The sequence below is a fragment of the Tachypleus tridentatus genome, unplaced genomic scaffold (assembly GCF_004210375.1).
Source record: "Tachypleus tridentatus isolate NWPU-2018 unplaced genomic scaffold, ASM421037v1 Hic_cluster_2, whole genome shotgun sequence".
Taxonomy (NCBI): Eukaryota; Metazoa; Arthropoda; class Merostomata; order Xiphosura; family Limulidae; genus Tachypleus; species Tachypleus tridentatus.
This window is the reverse complement of record NW_027467782.1, coordinates 31,598,192-31,618,968: the sequence shown is the minus strand read 5'-3', so window position 1 is coordinate 31,618,968 and position 20,777 is coordinate 31,598,192. Positions and strand designations below refer to the sequence as shown.

Sequence of the window (20,777 nt, the reverse complement as noted above, 5' to 3'; positions counted from 1 at the left end):
CTTTAAAGTTAGATATTCTGTTAACCATGTCCTTGGGTGCAATGATGAAATCGAGTACATCGTATGAGCCGTTAGCGGCTGAGAAGTGTGTAGGTGTATTGTCATTAATTAAGTGCATTTTATTGCTAGAGATAATTTTTTTTATGCACGATCCTCTGCGTGTGTCTCTGTTACCCCTTAATTCTGTGTGCGGTGAATTAAAATCTCCAATAATAATTGGTTTGGGTTTACGATTAACACATTTTTGAAGGAAGTTAATGTCGATGTCTTTGGTTGGTGAGCAATATATGGCTAGAATCGGAATAGTTAACCGGTTGTTAAAGTGGATATTACAAAAAATGGTCTCATTAATGTCAGATTTGAAGGAATCTTCTATTGAGATTATTTGCGATATTTTTGTACTAAAGTAAGTTATTATACCTCTGTTGTTTTCTGAGTGAGGTATGCTGTGTGAGATGAATCCGGGATTGTGGTGTTTTGTTTTCTGTGCAAAGTGTTTCTGAAACGATGATTATGTTGGCGTTTATATGTTTGTTTATGTTGTATATTTCTATCCTTTTGTCTTTGAGATTTCCTTGGCAGTTGATGTGTAAGATTTTAATGTGTTGTATCATTGTGTTGTTTTATTTCCCTTGCGTGAATTTTGAGTGAAAGAAAATGATGGCACCATTTACTATATGCCTTAAGTATGGGTTTACCCTTGACATTGGAAATGGTAACACTGTCCGACTTCCTCATGTCTTTAACTTTTTATGGGCCATTTGCATTTTTAATTCTATTTAGATCTTTTGTACAAATTTTGGACATTGTTTTGTTTTAATTTAATTTATTTTTTTGCCTTTTATAAGACATTCCTTTTTCCTATTTTACTGCTTGTTTGGTGTAGATAGTCTAGTTGGTTTGTGCCAGTAAACACCAACCAACTGAACACAATGTAGAAATATCAAAGTTGTTTTGATTAACAAAGTTTCCATTTCTTTGTTAGGTGGAATTGCCATAATAAAATGAGAAAGTGCTTAACAGTCATGAAATACAATTATATAGAAACATCACAAAGTCTAAAATAGTGGTTATGTACATAATAATGTGAAGGAAGTTTTTCATGACAATATGACTGAATCTATTTTACTGAATTATTTTGCATGGTGATGTATTTTATGTTTAAGCAGTCAGTCAGGTTTAAAAGCAATCCTTTTGGCAAGTTGAAGTAATGTGTTCAATAAATACAAGTTGATTTTTGTTGCAAACTGCAGGTAAAGAACAGTATTTAGGGAAAAAGATGCAAGGCTCATATCACTTGTTATTGCACTGAAATTGAAAAAGTATAATTAAGGGAACATGAAGACTGAAGAATTCAGTAGTACTTATTCAGTAACCTGTTTCTATTGTTTTTTAGCTGTATTGGACTCACTGCAGTTTATTTATTGTATTCAGTGCAATTATTTTGTTACAAAATATAATAAACTTAGTTTATTGGAGTTCGTGTATCTGTTAAAATCAGTAAAATAGATCCCAGTAAATGACAAGTTTTAGAAAAGATGTTGGAAAGCCCTTCATTTTTTTATTTTTTTTTTACATTAACTTGCATGAATAATTTATGTGCATCTCTAAACAACAGTTCATAAGTTATTTGTAATATATAGGAATACATTCGTGAAGATGAGAAACACACTTCAAGTAAAAATGTATTCTGAAGACAGCTGGTATGGATATTAGAACTTTAATTAACATAAAGCAGAGTCAGTTGCAAACTCTCTCTTTGTTAACCTGAAGATTACATGAGAAGACCAAAATATTCTTCTGTGCTTTATGTTAATTAAAGTTCTAATATCCATATTAGCTGTCTCAAGAATACATATAGGAATACAGATTATTTTGAAGTAGAGAAGTTTGAGTTGAAACTTAAATAAATGTTTATCTTTTTTTGTTTTGTTTTTAGATTAGAAATGAGGAGATTGAGTGAGAACCAAAAGTCTTCATTTTTTTATTTAAGTGTAGAAGATGAAAACTTTGCTTATGATTTGGTTCAAGAGCTAGTTAGGTCTTTCCTAGCAGCTGAAGACACCAGAATACAAGTGAGTGGTTATTTTATACTGAAGTGTGTCTTTTGACTCTGTGTTATTGGTTTTATTTCACATTGACATACTTATGAGAAATGGTTAGAATAATTAGACTACCTATACAAAAGTTGCACAGATTTGAAAAATACTTTATTTTCACTTTACTTAAATTTAAGTTTTTCATTTGTTAAAACTTAATCATTTATTTTAAAAAAAATTAGTTTAAAATATAATCTTAATTATCTATGAACCTTGCCATTTATTTCTTTCACTATACATGAGATATTAAATTTTTTCAGAAATCTCAAAACAAATTGTTGATCACAGTAATCACTAGATATTCAGTGAGATATGACATTTAGTTTACATTACCCAGTTGCTTTCTTACCCAACAAATGGTTTGTAACATGATGTTCTGAAATATGGACAAACATGTTTTGAATCTCCTGTGGTCTTCAAAATATGGATACAAATGGGTGAAGAAGTTCAGTGCAACAAAACATAAGCCACATTTTAAGGTGTGTTTCCAAATCCTGGACTTACGAATGACAGCAGAATGTGCTTTTATATATTTCAAATACTGCATACCATTTTGGATTGTATATATGCTTTGAACAAAATACAGATTGTGACAATCATAACTCGCCACTGAAACACACTGTAAATGGAGAAAGTTTTAAATCGTCATCAGGTAAATAGAATAAATAAACTATCAAAAGATCATTTGTACAGGGTGTTCAGAAAGTCACTGTGCACTTGTATATTTATTAACAGACATGTTTCAATATAGAATACAGGAGGTAAATATGAATAACAATTATAAACAATATTAAAAGTGACCCCTGTTGGCTTGGATCCTTCTTATTTTGTTTCTAAACACTGATGTCAGTTGCTGGCTTGAAATAGACTGAATAGACATATAATTACAAAACTGCACAGTGACTTTCTGAACACCCTGTATAACATTTTGTAACTCCGTTAATAACATTACTACAGTTGATAAACTTCTGCCAACCTGCATGGAGCCTAAGACAAGACCTTCCAGCTATATGAAGTAGTAAAGGTGTGCCAGGCACCAACAGAAATTTTTTTTTTTTTGTTAAAAAAGAGCATGAAGTGAAAACATAAACTAACCATCTTTAGTGGCATAAAATTGAGTGAAACCAGGGAGAAGAGACCTCAGTGTTGTCTTTACAAATCCACTACTATCACTAGTCAGTAGGAACATTAAGATTGTTCAGGACATAGAATTTTGTGTGGAATCAGCAAATCAGTTTTCTGGGAGGGCAAAAAATATAGAAATGTCACTTTTGTTTCTAAGTGAAATGTATTTAGAGAAGAGAATATACTTCTAAAAGTGAAGGAATTTCTTCACTGAAACAGTGTTAAGCTACATCTGCATAATTTTAGGACTAACAGGTTTCACTTTTATAAGCTCATTCATTACTTACAAATAGACTTAATGTGTTGAAATAAAATTCTTTGTAGACTGATAATGTTTGTATCCTGTGTTCTGAAGCACCCATTGATAAAGTTGCAATATTGCTTTGGACTTTTCATTATTGTGAGTGAAAGACCTGTTGAGCTTCATGTATTTGTAGATAGTGAAAAATATTAGACACACTCGAGATTATAGGGTTGTTAATAAAGTGCCAATATCTAAAGTTTGTAACAAGAAGTAATTATTCTTGAGGAGACCTTTTGGTGTACACAGAATTCAAGAACTGTACTGTATAACGAATCTATGTTGATTGTATATGTGACTTTTTTTTAACACAGGCTTAGTCTCTGGGACTGGCTTTATAATCATTTTGTGTTTGATACAATTTTCAAGCTATTACTTTTAAATTAATAAATATATCTTGATGGAACTTGGTATATTATCAATAAATATTACAAGATTTGTTATGCAAAATATTGTGTTTTTTTTTATGAAGTCGTAAGCTTTTCTTTTTTTTTTTTTTTTGCATGTTTCTTATCCAACATTTTGAGATGAAAAATACTTTCATGCATCAGAAAATTTTCAAATTTCACATACAAAATATAACATTCAAAACTTATCAAATGTTTATTAAGGAAAAACATTATGTTTTGCCCTTTATTTTTACTAATGAATCTCTGTGTAGGTTTGGTTGATTTTACTGATTTCGTAACCAAAAAACAAAATATGTGTGTGTGTGTGTGTATATATATAAATTTTGCCCTTTTCATTCTGGGATGACAACAGAGTATAACATGAAAACACAAATGTTTAGACTAAATAGCTTAAATCTTATAACATTATACATTCATATATATTTATTATTTTTATTATAACAACCTTTCATCCATGCATGCCTAACAATACAGAAGCTACAGTGAAGCAGTGCACATGTGTCATATTACTGTATTAAGTTATATGGAACTAATTTTTACTATCCACAGAGTGACCTGTTTTGACTGTGTTGTAGTGGAAAAGGATTGTGCAAAATACAGTCACATTTCAATTATTATACATTATATACGTATTTACAATACTGTTATTTACAGGTAACAAATATACAGTATAAATAAACAAAATAGTCATAAGTTACAATATCAGTACTGTAGAATTCCACTATAATTTATCAAGCTTAGTAAGTAAGCTGTATTTAGGTCTAAAAAAATATGAAATTCCAACATAATGATTATCTTTTCTCACATATGTGAACTTTACACATGCTTCAAACCTTCCGCTCCCCACTTTTGGAATTGTAAGATTTCAATGCGTTTCTCATCCGAATCGTCGTGTGACATACTCATTTGACATATGTGGTTCCTTCTACACTCCTCTACTGAACTATCACTTCTCATTTGACAGTGCTTAGGTTTGGAAGAGCTTTTTCTTTTTTTAAGGTTGTATTTACTGCTCACAAGGTTCTATCACTTTTGGGGATATGGCATTATTGTTAGCAGCTCGAGATGGTGATTCCTCCTTTTCTTCCATTTTCCATCTTTCCCCTTGACTTTATCCGTGTAGGCTTCTGTGCTCAGTGAGAGCTCTTTGTTGACATACTGCTTCCTACCAGGATAAGTTTTCTTTATCCTCTGGCAATCCTCCTCTGTTCATGATCTTTTACCTACTTTTTTTTGCCAGTTAGGTCCATCTTTTGTTTCAGTTGGTCTATTTCTCCTGGAATTTGTTCTGGGTATACTCCTATCAGATCTGACAATTTCACTTTTCCCTTGCTTGCCTTTGTCATCCATTCTAAGTCTTCCATTATATTGCAGTTTCCTCTTTGTTTGGGGTTTTATCTTCCACCTGTAGCCATTCTTCACAATTCTGTGTGACTGACTGTTAAGTTTCTATTTATACTTTCCTTTTTCTTTTCACAGGTCTTCTTTTCATTCATCATTATTTTGATCCTGTTCTGTGGTCAGACACCAGGATTTTTTAAACTTTAAATCCACACTGTACTTCCATGATGTGTTCAATTTATCTTCCATGGCTTCACACATTCACCATTGAGATGGGGTGTTCCACAAAATCACATATAGGTTCATGATTTTCATGATATTTTGTGTTTCATAACCAAGCCCATCCCAGACTGTATCACCCTTGGACTGAATGGGAAAACAGAAGGGGTTTGTTGTCCATCCCAATCATTCCTAGAATTAATAACTCAGTATGGTTTGATTTTTCAAAATAAGATTTTGTGGTTATGTGGTGATACTGCTTTGGATTTCACCACCACATTGTCACCTTCCTTGCTTCAAGTGGAGTATGGGCATCCTTACAACTCCAGTTCCAAATTGCTGAGGTGGTTGACCCTGAAGGCACCCAGCTGAATGAGTTACTCACAATAACCAATCAATTACAGAATAGGGTGGTGGTATTTTATGGGTGTAGATGATGTGATATTCTTCTCTTTATGATAACCATTGACAACAGAATGAGACATCAAGATGTAATTCATCCCTTTTATTGGAAACTGTCATCCTACTCTCAACTAAATGTTGTTACACTATAAGAAGGTTTTGAATTTAGAGTGAACTCATTTACTTAAGTTCTCACACATATTTCAAGTTAACTATCTTCCTAACTCAATTTCCTCCATCTTGGCTGTGGGTCACAGCAATGATTTGTGAAATTGTTCTGGTTCTGTCATTGGCTATCTCTTGTTTCTTGTTTTCTCATCTTAATATTAGGGGTATGATATTGTCTATGGATGGTCCTGGCCCATTTCACAGTTATGAGAGTTGATTACATGCAACAGACATTCTGTTGATACCAATTCAATAGCTCAGATCTAATCCTAGTGTCATACCCAGGAATTAGAGTGGGTTTCAATTCCCCATTTCATGGGATTGAGGTAAAGAGGGTATGCTCTTTATTCTACACTCACATGGATGTTGGTATCCCATGGGCATGTTTTGAAAGTAGTTGATTTACTATGTGTAGTCCATTGCATCCAAGCTGCTGTACACCTAGGGGTGTATCTTTTGTTTACCTGCCTTTCCTATTTTGAGATTGAGTTACAGTATTGGTTATGACCACTTTCTTGCCACATTCTCTCTCACTCTGATGTACTCCTCTCATTTTTTCCCTTATATTTCACACGTTCCATAATCGGATGAAGAGTATCCCTGGCTCAGAAATGGTCCACTTCCCCTTTCTATGATCTCAAGATCTGATTCTTTCATTTCCAAGATATCCTTCAGATAATTTTAAAATATTCTTTTGTCATATCCTCACACTGGTCCCTCCTTGTTATCAATGTAAGATTCTAGCTAATATTGTGAGAGTAGATAATTACCATATCAGAAGTCTTAATTTTCCCTATACTGAAAATGTATTTTCAATGTACTTGCCATCTCTCACAAGATTAACTGTTCTTATTTAGTGTTGCCCTTTGTATGTGAACTTTTCTTCATGCATATTACAAGTCTTCCACTCCCCTTGAATTGGGATTTGTTTATCAAGGAAATCATCATCCATTATCCTCTCATATTCCTTTTAATACTTTAGGTCTTTTACAGTAAACACAGTCACATGATACCTTATATCTTTCACATTAAACACAGTCACACATAATACCTTATATCTTTCACAGTAAACACAGTCACACACGATACCTTATATCTTTCACGGTAAGCACAGTCACACGTGATACCTTATATCTTTCACAGTAAGCACAGTCACACGTGATACTTTATATCTTTCACATTAAACACAGTCACACGTGATACCTTATATCTTTCACAGTAAACAAGGTTGCACATAATACCTTATATCTTTCACAGTGAACACAGTCACAACGTGATACTTTATATCTTTCTTCTATATCTTTCACACTAAACACAGTCTTGCATAATACCTTATATCTTTCACAGTGAACAGTCTCACATAATACCTTATATCTTTCACAGTAAACACAGTCACACGTTATACCTTATATCTTTCACATTAAACACAGTCACACATAATACCTTATATCTTTCACAGTAAGCACAGTCACACGTGATACCTTATATCTTTCACAGTAAACATAGTCACGTATGATACTGTAGGCCTTTCACAGTAAACATATGGTATTGTGTGTATTTATTGTTATTTTTATTTCTCCACTTCCTAACGTTTTTCTTTCTTTCTGGAACTGAAGTTTTTCATGCTGTGTTTATGACTGTTTTCTTATGTAAAGTACACATTTTTCTTTTTTTGTAGGACTGTGCATCTTATGCACTGCAGGAAACCTTACAGATATATACTTGTCAAAGTGGAGAGTTGTCACAAATTGTGAGACCAAGTGGTAGTCTTTGGAACAGGTTTTCAGAAGAGGTTCAAGAAATTTTGGTACCTTTGCAGCACTCTAGGTATGTATTTTATTTTTATTATAATGAAATTTAGACAGTAATTTTCAGTTATTTTCTTTCTTATCAATTTTTTTTCTAACATTGTTCATTGTGTTATGTTTTTCTTTTATCTTTACTGTGTTATAAAACATTACAATTCAACAGTATTTTAGCATAGTTTAAACATTAAAAACTCAATTTTTTTTAATATTTTACATAAACTGAAAAGTTATTTGAATATTGAAGTTGTTCTGCTTTTTTAATAAAAGTTAAAAAAAAAAGTTCATCAGGTTTTCTGTTATTATTTGATAGGTACATTATGTCTAGTAACAAGAGGACTTCCTTTCCATGCCCAATATATGGGAGCAAACTAGGAAGCACTTTTAAAGATTGGGCCTGTAATTGGGCATCTTGTCTTCTCCAGAAGGTAAGAAGCACTTTTCTGTGATAAAAAGAAATGAGATAATTAGGTTGCTAATCAATATTATTGTTATAGGTGATTATTATATTAATTAAAACCATGACAAAATTTGAACTAGAGATCAGACTGTGTAGATAAAAGTATTACTGAAACAGAGGCACCTCACAGTTCAGCTAAACATATCTGTTCACACAGTTCTTGTAAGTCTGAGTTTCATTTCCTTTTCTAATTCAGGAGAATGTTAATTTCAACTATTAAGTAACGTGCACACAGTTCTGCGACATTTGTCACAGTTTTAGCCCATTAGGAGCACATTATTGAAACTTACTCTACAAATATGTTTAGAACATAAAGGTGGTATACACTTTTAGAATTTCTTTTGGGGGGGGTAGACTACTGTAGTATCAAAGACAAGTACTAGATTATAATCACCACATTACACTTAAAATTCTCTCATTTTGTCTTTGTATATGTTAATTTTCTGTTTTTAATGGAAAGAAAAGAAATAATGCAGAATAGTTTTTTATAAAACTGCTTTTTGAGAACAGATTATGCCATAGAGAAAAACAACCAAAATCATTTCAATTTAAAACTAACTTTTCCATGCTCATTAGCATGTTTTTAAATGCCCTTAGTTTTATAAAATTTATATAGTTTTGTGTATTTAATTTCTCAGATAAAGCGAGAGAATACAGCTAGAGTTTTTCAGTCATGCTTCATGATTGACAAAACGATGTGAAGACAGCAGTTTTTCTTCTTCCTCACATCATGGTTAATGTTTTACAAGATGCAAGCAATGAAGAAAAGGAAGATGTTTGTTTTAAGAAATAATATAAAGTATAGAAGTAAATGTACATAATTCTTTATATGACATTTTCTTTTCAGAAGTAAAGAATGTAATACAACTGATAGGCTGTGAGATTTTAAAGACAGAGCTTAGCATTGATAGCCATTTGACAGACTTCTGCATCTTCTCTTATCAGATTGGCCAATCATTAATTTTGTTTAGATCTGGTAATAAAATGTTTTAAGGGTAAGAAAGCAGGGAACAGAAAGAAAATACCAGTACCAGTACATCTGCTTTGATGTTTACAGTAAATAGAAAAGATTCTGAATTGTTAATTATCCATCAGTCAGCCAAAGGTATTCTGACTTTTGGAACATTTTACTTAACTTTAGTCTTTCAGTCGTTTTTCAGGATGTGAATTCTATTGTGAGAAACTATTTTCAAAATAATATTAAAAGTACTTCCTTTATCAAAAAATTTTCTTTCTTTCTTATTGTTGATTACAAATCCTAGTTCCATCTTACATATCTAGTCAATTTCAACTTGATTGAAAGTAACATTATTTCTTTTGACAGTTTATTTTGCCAGTTACAACTGTCACTGCCAGAAACAAAGATAAAACTGTCAAAAATGTATGAGTGACCTATGGTCAGATCTTTGAAATTGAGATCAACGTTACTTTTGTCAGTCTAATTAACAATATTTTTGCTAAGAGTATTCTTGGACAGCATGAATTTATATCTAATAATGTTTTTTTTAATAGATATTAAATTATTTATGTGTATCTTATGAGTGCTATAAACTTAACAGTAACATTCAAGAAGAAATAGTTTGAATTATTAGAATAATTTGTTTTTATTTACCTTACATGTTTACTTAGCTTATGTGCACTGAAGTCTTGTCATAGCTTTCAACAAATATAATGTAATATGAAAAACATGAGTGTTAAAATAAACTATAATCCACTTTTGCATGTTACACCAAATGTTATAGCATTAAAAATACCAGTTGAACAGTGATTTTGATTTATATAATTATATAAGACAACATTGTTTGTTTTTTTGAATGCTGTGCAGTGTAAGACTACAGTGTTACTGCAATAGTAAATGATGCACAGGCAGATGAGTTTGAAAAACTGCATCTAGGTTGAGTCAGGTGTCTAAAGCTCTGTTTGGTTGGTTAAACTTGCATATAGCAGGAAATGACTTGCTTCTTATTGTGCCAAGAACATACCAAGTGGACCAACAATATAAGAATAGTAATTTTACAAGTGAGCTATGTCTCACCCTGCTACCACATAACAGCTATGTGCTTATTTGATGAGTATCTGAGAGTCAGGTTAAATACCATATTCATACGGAGACATTGTACATATGATGGTGATTCAAGTTGGTGTCGACAGTAATGAACATTGGTAGACTTTGTTTTACGATCTTCTGATTGGACTACTAATGCCTTAAATTCTATTATCCTGTGTTCTGTCACATAATGAATTATGATTTTCATTCTAACTGTGTAGAAGTAATCAGTACATCGTCTTCAAAAAGAGGGGATTGAGTGAAGTGTGTCACCAGTCTTCATATCCATTGTTCATGCATGAGATACTCTTTGTGATTTCATCACATCCTATGAAATAATTCAGAATACTGAAAATGCCCTGAAGGTATTTGTTTTTTAATGGAGTGATTATCTGCTAGCCATCCCTAATTTAGCAGTATAAGACTAGAGGGAAGGCGGCTAGTCATCACTACCCACCGCCGACTCTTGGGCTTCTCTTTTATCAACAAATAGTGGAATTGACTGTAACATTATAATGCCCCCACGGCTGAAAGGGCAAGCATGTTTGGTGCGACGAGGATGCAAACCCGCGACCCTCAGATTACAAGTCTAGTGCCATAATCACCTGGCCATGCCATGCCATTTATTTAAAATAAAAATGAAGATTTAAATTAAATCTATAATTAATCAAAAAACCTATTTATTAATAGAAAATATAAAAATCAATCGCTGCAACTTTATTCATAAATTAAGAAATATTTTATGGTTTATAATTACATTGCTTGCTTGTTTTAAAGTAAATCCGTATAGGCTATCTTTTGTGTCTACTGCGGGGAATAGAACCCCAGATTTAAGGGTTATAAATCCATAGACTTGCTGCTTTCCCTCTGGAGGACACTTATAGCAAAAGCCTGAGTTTAGAATATAAATACACTGCACACCTCAATGAAGGGTAACTTTTAGTTTAGACAAAACAAAACCTCTGTTCTGAAATAATGTAAACAGTCTTACCCGGTTTTATTTTCTGCAAATCAGTCATACGATGATCCGTTATTTAACCATAAATATTTAGTTATTCAATCTACATTCACGATTGAGCATCTGGTATAAATAGGTTTACATCTTCGCAGTCCATAAATCATTTCAGTAGTGAGTATGATCTCACGCCTGGCAAGTGTACAATTATAATCAGCGTTTACATGGTTCTGAAAACTTACAGAGGTTTCCAGAACATATTTAATGTCTGAAAACAGTTGCCAAGATGTGAAACTGTGACGATAGAAAAAAAACACACCATATTTACTTTAAATCACTGTATTATTATTACTGGTGTTTTAAATGTATTTAACGACATCCTTTTAAGAAACTAAAAATTTAGTTGGCTTAAATTTGCTTGGTCCTGTTTCTGTTTTCACTCCTACCTACCACAATGGGTTCATATTCATTACAAGAGGTGGTACAGAGACTTGCACATATCAACACAAATTGAAATAAATCTCTTCGGTACCTGTAAGGGAAGTCACTCAATCTAAAGATTGTGAGATGCCGTAATATGCCTCTAATTTGACTTGACACTGAAGTCCCTTTATTATTATTATTCTGGTTCCTTTCCAGTGACCAGGCACGGCCAGGTGGATAAGACACTTAACTCGTAATCTGAGGGTCGCGGATTTGAATACCTGTCACACCAAACATGCTCACCCTTTCAGCCGGAGGAGCATCGTAATGTGACGGTCAATTCCACTATTCGTTGGTAAAAGAGTAGCGCAAGAGTTGGCGGTGGGTGGTTATAACTAGCTGCCTTCCCTCTAGTCTTACACTGCAAAATTAGGGATGGCTAGCAGAGATAGCCCTAGTGTAGCTTTGCGTGAAATTCGAAACAAACCTTTTCCAGTACAAACGATTTTAGATAAACGCCAGTAGATGAGACACATTTTATGACAAATATTGTTCATTTCTTTATTTACTCATGTTACTTGTTTTTGTTTTAATGCTCACGTTAATTTTATTTTCTGCATTAATAGTTCTGAAATTTTACAGATAACTAGTGATAGCATGTTTAGCCTGAAATCAGGTTAATTAACTAGCATATGGCAGTTCAAAGAGTCACAGGATGTGTTCTTATTATAGTATTTAGTATTAAATGATACCATTACACAGAAAAAAGAGCTCTATGTGTTCATTATTGTGTATTCCATTGTTTTCCACATCTTGTTTCCACCGCTGTCATGCGCATCACATTTTTATATTGAACTGGACTCAGCCAGGATACATGTTATTCTTAAATGAGCATACATCTCTTACCTAGCTGCAGGATGAATTATGGCTTATCTATAAAAATAATATTGATGTTTATGTCATTTGTCCAGTGTATTTTTCTTGGTTTGTTCGTGGGAACCTACTTCGCACCCAATTGAGAATACATTAGTCCTATGGCTTTAGGCCAGTATTGAAAAGTTTGTTTCTTCCCATCTTACATGCATTGCGCCCAGTTGTAGCTATAAAAATTTGATTGTAGATATTGAAATTATCAAATAGCAGCCATCTGCATGTGTTTGAGATTATAGCCTGCTTTGTCCAGCAACTTCACATTGGTTTGTAAACTGTTTCACATTTTGATAGTTATATTTTGAAACAATTGCAACCGATTTGTAACATATCTCAGTAACTATCCAACTTCCATCCATAAAATGCTGCTTCATAAGTGAAACATTCAAATGCATTCTTTGAGGTCCAGTTTATATCCATTAAAACTTAGAGAAGTCAAACTATATGATTCACTTCAATGTGACAAACAAAATAAGACTGTGTGAGACAAGTACACAATATTGAATACTTATATCTAAATTATATTTAATACGCAAAACCAAGAATTCATGTAACAACAACAGTCTATATGAAGTCTAGAAAAAATAACACGTATCAAAACTACATTTTGACATTGATGTTTCGTAGACAGTGCGTTGTCAATGAAAACTAATTAGAAAACTGATTACTTTCCATTCATCCCTTTCATGGTACAAGTATCCATTACTTTAAAACTGTGGATAGTTATCGAAAGTGGCTCTCGAATAGCTTTGCGCAAAATTCAACAAGCAAAACACATAAAAGCATTGGAAAGCAAAAAAACCATAATACTTTCATCAAGGGCAAAGGCACAATTGAAATGCATACTGTAACTCAAGCTGTTACAACAAAATTGGAGAATTAGAAAAAGATATCATTGTGATAAAAGAATAACATTACCCATAAAGTAAAACATGTGGAAACCATTTAGTAAATATAAACATTAAATCAGCCATAACTCTTTCTGCATATCCGCAAGAATTCCAACCGAAAACACCATTTGCTACAAGGTATGGAATAGGAGAATCTATTTCACAGCAACTATTAATTATAACCACTACTGTTATGCAATCTGGTACTGCAGGACATTTTTGAATTATTCAAACCATGTCACTGTCAACTTCAGTTCCAAAATTTAGCTGGTCAATTTTACTGAGATACCAGTAGATTTTAGTGGAAAGGTATCCTGAAAGGTTTATGAGGCTCAGTTTACAACAATTTTCAAAGAAGTAAGCCCAATGATATATTCATCTTGCTGCCCATTTAAAATAACATTATGTAACTTTCTAGCTGAAAACTACTGAATAAAATATCAAGTCTTATCTAATAGGTTCAGAGTGACACTTCAGAAGGAAGTATCCAGATCAATGCTCTGTAACAGGGTACGGAAAAAGATTGTATCATCAAAAAGTGAAGTACTCGTACTAAGACTTATTAGGAATAAATTTACATCTGGTGACTGGGGTGTAATAGAACCCAACACTACAGCATGCCTTGGAGCATTACAGATTGGAAGAACTCTCATAAATCTGAAGGATAAAGACATCTTACCTAATTTCACTTGAGAATGACTTAAATCGGTTTGTGATAAAACGATAATGTTGATAATACATAGTATGGCTGAACAATTTCATTGTAAGAAAGGGATAATACCAAAGATAAATAAACGTGGAGAAGACCATACACTGTACTGAAAGAAATAATAATGTGTTTTTCCAGAATCCAGCAAGACAGTCAGCTCAAGTCAAGAGCTATTCAATACGACATCTCTGGAAGCATTCCAGTAAGAAAACGGTCGACTGTGTAATTTCAGAGACGAATATACCTATAAAAAGTCAACCTGCTGAAGAGCTCATGGTTTATTGTTGAGAATATTATAAGAGGATAATCTAAGACAGTCTCCACCGGAAATGTTTAACCATCTAACTAGAAAGAACTTTAATGACAAGATAGCACGTTACAACAAGGGACAAGAAATCACCTCTCTGCATATCACTGGAGAAGAAAACTACTTCAAAGACTTGGTGAATAGAAAATTTAGTTTACTGTTTTATCCATGTAGAATGATTGTTCAAGGGACTTCACACTTTAAGAAGAGGACAGAATTTTCAACATTTTAATTTAGATGGGTTTTTTTATGACCTTATGATGAAGTCAAGAATTAGAAAATTTAGGAAAGTTAAGAACTGAAGTTCGTTTGATATCTAGAAACAAGTGTAAACTATAAATATGATAATTGAACAATAAACATGTATTTCACTTCAGTTTTAACATAGTGAGTTTTATCGCATCCATTATACTATCAGTTATTCTATAAGCTATTTGTTTATCGCCCAAAAGCCGTCCATATTTTTGAACTCTTAGACTAGATGAAAGACTTTGAATGATAAACAAATAGCTTACAGAATAACTGGATAGTATAATGGATGCGATAAAACCCCTGGGCTATTCTTTCTGATCCCAAAACTTCGAAATGGACTTATATTTAATGTTTATTTGTGCTTCACGTAAATATAAAGTTTCAAACTCAAACCTACTTATTTACTTACAAATAATAAGTTTATGAAACAGCAGAGAAAATAATTAAATGTTTAATAAGATCAAATTAAACCTGTCAAGTTAGAATTATAGTTTTCTGTGAATAATATCTTTTTTTTTTCCTTTTATTCTTCTTCTTAAAGTTAAATATAAACTAATTACACCAATGTTATATAAACATTAGAAATTTGTCCTTGGCTCGAAAACTAACTAACTCGTCAATCGCAACATTCACAAATTGATTCAATTATTTTAGCATTTCATTTATTTTAAAAAAGGCACCGAAATGGGAAGTGGACATTTATTTAGCTGATATAATTGAATTATGTTGATATAAAAAAAGGAACAAAGCACAAAAAATCTTAAGCTTACACACACAATAATTTCTACTCTGTTTATATTTAGCTATGATGAAGGAGAGAGTTCAAAAAACCTGTCGGGTGAAATAATGCTGAACATAGAAAAAAAGCCTTCCTCCCGTGGCTGAGCACTAAGTTCTCGAACGCTAAAACATGGGTTTCAATATTCGCGGTGAGCACAGTTAGCCTACTGTGTAGTTTTGAGCTCAACCACAAACACACACAGACACAAAACGGCGATAAAATGCTCATAGGCTTAACATGTGAGGAGGTTGTTCTGAACTGGCTGACACGATTGTTTATTTAGAACGGTATTTCTGCGGTCTAATACTGCTATAAACTGGGTTTCGATAGCCCTGTTGAGCATAGCACAGATAACCCTTTGTGCAGGTTTATATTTAATGACAAACAACAGTTTATTTAGAAAAGTATTAAAATATGTATGCTATATAAGTGTAAAAAATTGACTTAATTTTCGATAAAACAAATACCAAATGTATGCCCTTTTCATTAGTTATTAATTTTGAAGTGTTATTAAGTTTAAGCTAGTTTTAAATGATATTTTGTATTCTACAAATCACTAATACTTTATTACTGAATGAGTCAGTTTGTATCAAACTATTGAGCTCCCGGTGACTCAGCGTTAAGTCTGAGAGCTTATAAATTTAAAAATAGAGCTTCGTGTATGGGTTTGTGCTTAATGACAAACAAATGAATACATTATCGATTATTCGTTATTTTCATTGGGCCAGAAAGCGTATTTCAGTTACTCACTGAGAATTTGAATAGAGTTATGTTCGGAGTTGGTCGCACAGGTTTGTTTTTGTCATTTCACTCTACTTTTATTTCATCCAGGAAAATATGACTTGTAGTAAAGAGTAAATATAATTTGTTATAAATTATGAGAATAGATTCTATTTCGAGGTGCTTATTTTTGTTTTTTTCATATTACGTTAATTTGCATCTTTATAACTTTTAGTTGTAATTTCTTTTTATTTCAGTGCTGCTGCATTCAATAATTATTTTGTACTAGTGGCGCTACTTGTTTGTGTATCCTGTCGTTCCTCTTTTACACACTTGTCGCCATTTTGCGAATGAACAAGTATTAAAAGTTTAAGTTTTGAGAGTTCGTATAATCCATTTCCAGTTTGTATCAGTATACGTTTACTCATATAGCTAAAGATGGAACTATTTATAATCGTGATTCTTTTTTTTTGAGTAAAATTAAACTTTCAGTATTAGAAATACTAAATCATTTTGTTGAGGCTGCGGTTGACGAGTTGTCGACTTTTCGGCCAAGGCAAATCTCGGGCTGAGTTCCAAGTCATGGCTGAAAAGTTTCGTGGCGATGGAGTAAGAAATGAAGAATCAAAAGTCGTTCTGTTGGGCCGAGTTCAAATACCATATATGGTGAAGTTAATCACAAAGAAAGAAGTCCGCTTGTAGTTCCATCGGAGAATATACTCAGAAAAGAAGCCAACATCTTTCCAAATTACAAGTGTTACTGTACAAGGATCAACCCAGCTAAGTAATGATGCTGGAGAGGATAGTGCAGATGATCTTGACGAAAGTCACACTGAAGATATGCCTTCGGATAGACATAGTGTACCTTCAGAATTAGACAATGACCAGCTTTCTGAAGCGAGCACAATAACTAGTAGTAACAGCAACAACAACATAAATGACAAAGCTAAAGTTTCTCCAGCTGGGCCTAGTACAGAAACAATTTCCAGTCCATCCATTCCAGCAAAAGTTGAGAATATTATTGAGACCATTAGTAACGTTAGTACAAGTGTAACAACAAGTGATTCCAAAGTAGGTGTAGATATTCCTTTAAGTGTTTCTCTCTCCACAGATTTAGCAGGAAATATGATTGCTTCAGGGGGGTCAGCATGTAACTTTGTCCCTATGTCAAGTTGTACCACCAGTAAATCTACAGTCAGTAGCCAAGTACCCATGACTTCTTTGCCAGACCACTGGCAGAATCGTTTTAAAGTTGTGAAGCTTGTTAGCAGTGAACCATTTAAACGAGGACGCTAGTGTGTATGGATTTTACAAATCTACCTGCTGTACAGAGAGATGTTCCTAAACAAGAGGTTTCTACTGAACAGAGTAGCACTCTGGAGCTTCAAGTGCTGGAAGTTCAGCAACTCATTGTTTAGTGAAAATCAGCCATTGGACACGGTAGCACATTTTTATGAAATACCTGTGAGTCAACCTTATTCTGTAGCAGGTAGCATATCAGTTGCAGTTGATACACCACAAAATTCTCAGTCTATAATATATCTTCCAATGAACAACCAAGTGTATAGTGCTCCACAGGTACCCCATATGGCTGTTGTTCAAAATTTTGGAATCCAGTCTGGTCAGCAAATTGTAACTGATTCTCAGCAACAAAATATTTTATCACAGCAAGGTCAAATAGTAGTAAAGATGATGCAAAATCAAACAAGCCAGCAGCAACCTCAGCATCCAGTGCAACCTGGCCAAATGGTTCCTGCAGTCTCCCAACCTCTTTCTCAACCAGTAGTTCAGGCTTCTGCAAACATTGCCACAGGCTGTAGTTTCTCAGCAACAGCATCCAACTCTTCCCTACTCAGCCATCTTCAGGGCCTCACACACAATCTATAGGAAACATTCCAGATGTCTCACATACTCAGGCATCTCAGACAGCCAGCAGTCAAGATCAGAATTATCAGGGTCCTAGTCAAGTTACTTTAGCAACTGTTAGCAGTGATGTTAGTATGCCAAATGTCATGACATCAGTCACCGCAACAGTGCCGCTCTTGGAAGTTCTCCTGATACTCTAACTCTTGGGAATAAAAGTATAGGTGAAGGAGAAGAAGCTGAAAGGTAGGTAGTTCCAAATTATCAAGGTAGTGTTTTAAACAATAATGTATTTTGCATTAAAATGTTTGAATTAGTAATATAAAACAGCTTGGGTTCAAGAAAAGAGAAGTTTCTACCATAAAATGTTTGCATTTTGAATTTATCAACATTTCAATTCAAGAGTTAATCTTTTAAGAATAATTTTTTTAAATTTATTTGATCATTAGTTTTCAAACCATGGTTCTATCTCGAATGGTATACTCCATTGTATAATAAAATATTCCATGAATATCTGTTCAGTAAAAGTTTAAAATATTCAAATTGATAAAACAAATTCCATCAAACAAACCCTTTGTAAGTTTAATAAATATTTGTTTGCTAAGAACAAGTCTGCATCTAGGCTTTTAAAACCTAAATACATTATCCCAAATATCTCAAGTGATATTTTGAACCTTTTCATTCCACCATTTGTGGGAAAACAGTCTGGCACCTTATTTAAGCACCTGAACAACCCTTTCTCCAGTTCTTCTGCACTTCAGGGAAAACAAGTTTTAAACACTTAAATGTCTTTTCTCAGCTAAAATCATTTTACATACAAACAGCAAGGTTATATATCTTTCCAAAAAGGCTGTCCTCTTACATCTTCCATTGAGAAAAGTAACATTTATGCGAGGCTTTATTTTTCAAGAACTTTCCCTCTTGCTGTGGGACTGAGGGATATCACTGATAATAAATTTTATTTTCTTCTTACAGTATAAATACAATAAATTGCATCAGTACCATCACCTGGTACTGATGTTTTAAATAGTACCTAGTTTTAGCTAGAAAAAATGTTAAAAAATACTTTTGTTTTAGAAAGTTTCATTTTATATAACCAGCAAATTTCAATCTTGTTTGATTTCTATTAATTTTTCTTTTGGTATTTGATTTTGTCAGTATGAGCAAGTATTCACAATTGTAAATACATTGTAATTTTGTTTGAAGAAACTGAGATTTACTATTATCAGTTCATTGCATTGAACTAACTAGTTTGTAACATGTTTTATTCAGTGATATTAAAAGTTGCTTGTATCTATTTTCAAAGTTGTGCTTCAGACAACATACTGCAACATCATAAAAAAAAAAAAGTAGAAGTGAAGGGTAGGTAAAATAAAACAACTGAAAAAAAGGAAAATTATTTGAAAAGCAAATCATTGATAATTGTGTTCTCAAAAATGAATGTTTTAGCAAGTATAAATCTATGCTTTGGGACTGGCAGTAAAACATTTAATAAACATATCAATAAATGCATTGTTTTTAAACAAGTTGCCTTGGAGCATTAAAGAAACAACAGTTGGAACATTTATCTTAATTTGTGAATTATGCTAAATAATAATAATACCAAGTAACAAACAATTGATTCTAAAATATTTGAGTTAAAAATTGTTGAGACTGGATTAAAATAATTATTTTTGCTTGAATTTTAAGCTGTCAAAAACGTTAAAATCACTCTATGTAGCCATACTGTGCCGTATTTATAGACATTCTAGTAGATGAGTTTTGAATGCTTTTGGTTGCAGTTTTTCCTATCTTCATTTTAAATTGTCATTTTGTGACATGAGTTGTTAGTAAGTGTTTATAGAAAGAAATTCCATTAATCAGTAATTTCTACCTATGTCTAAATCTGCAGTAGAGGATTAGCATATGGAAGCAGCAGAGGTTAGTTTTTTTTTTTTTTTTTGTAAGCTCCATGTATTCTGTTGAATAGTATTGTGTTTTTATTTATTCCATTTCTTTATTGTGCATTTGTTTCATAGTTTTGTATCTTGGAAGTTTTTCTGCTTTAAATTTATCAAAATTTCATGTCTGTCAAAATTTGGTCAATCATCTTGTGATGTTTTGAGTGTAAATATTAATCTGATAACACTTCTCTTGTGCATCTTTGTCAGCTTCTGTGATTTTTTTGTACATTCCATGACATTGGTGACTATTGCAATGAGTAAAAGTAAAGTGTTCAAAATTATGTTTATATACAACCAATTTCATGTTGATTGAATAGATAAACTGAAACTTTATGATCAACATATTGAAATTCTGAAATGAAAACATTTTAATTTTTCAAAATAGTAGTCTTACATACAAAGTCTGAACATTTTATACCATAAAAAATTATAACCTTGTAAGCAATATTTTGAGCATTGTAATTGAGTTGTTTGTTAGAGAGAGCTGCTATTCATGATGATTGTGTAATAATCAAAAAAGCTTTGTCAGTCTAGTGTTCAACCATATCCACCTTTTGCTTTTTAATCTTTAATTATTAAGCATCTTCCTTTATCTCTAAGTTCCATTTCTAGCCTCTTGGTGTTTTG

General features: G+C 32.7%; 1 protein-coding gene across 1 annotated transcript in view; it reads left to right on the top strand.

Moving 5' to 3' along the window:
• Positions 1-9,313, top strand: part of LOC143242388 (serine/threonine-protein kinase ATR-like) — a 48,919-nt gene extending 39,606 nt beyond the window's left edge. Inside the window, exons 7-10 of the mRNA XM_076485744.1 lie at positions 1,940-2,075; positions 7,744-7,892; positions 8,184-8,298; positions 9,178-9,313. Coding sequence (XP_076341859.1) covers positions 1,940-2,075; positions 7,744-7,892; positions 8,184-8,298; positions 9,178-9,183 — 406 coding nt within the window. The 3' untranslated portion in view covers positions 9,184-9,313. The remainder of the gene's footprint in view (positions 1-1,939; positions 2,076-7,743; positions 7,893-8,183; positions 8,299-9,177) is intronic.
• The last annotated feature ends 11,464 nt before the right edge of the window (positions 9,314-20,777 follow it).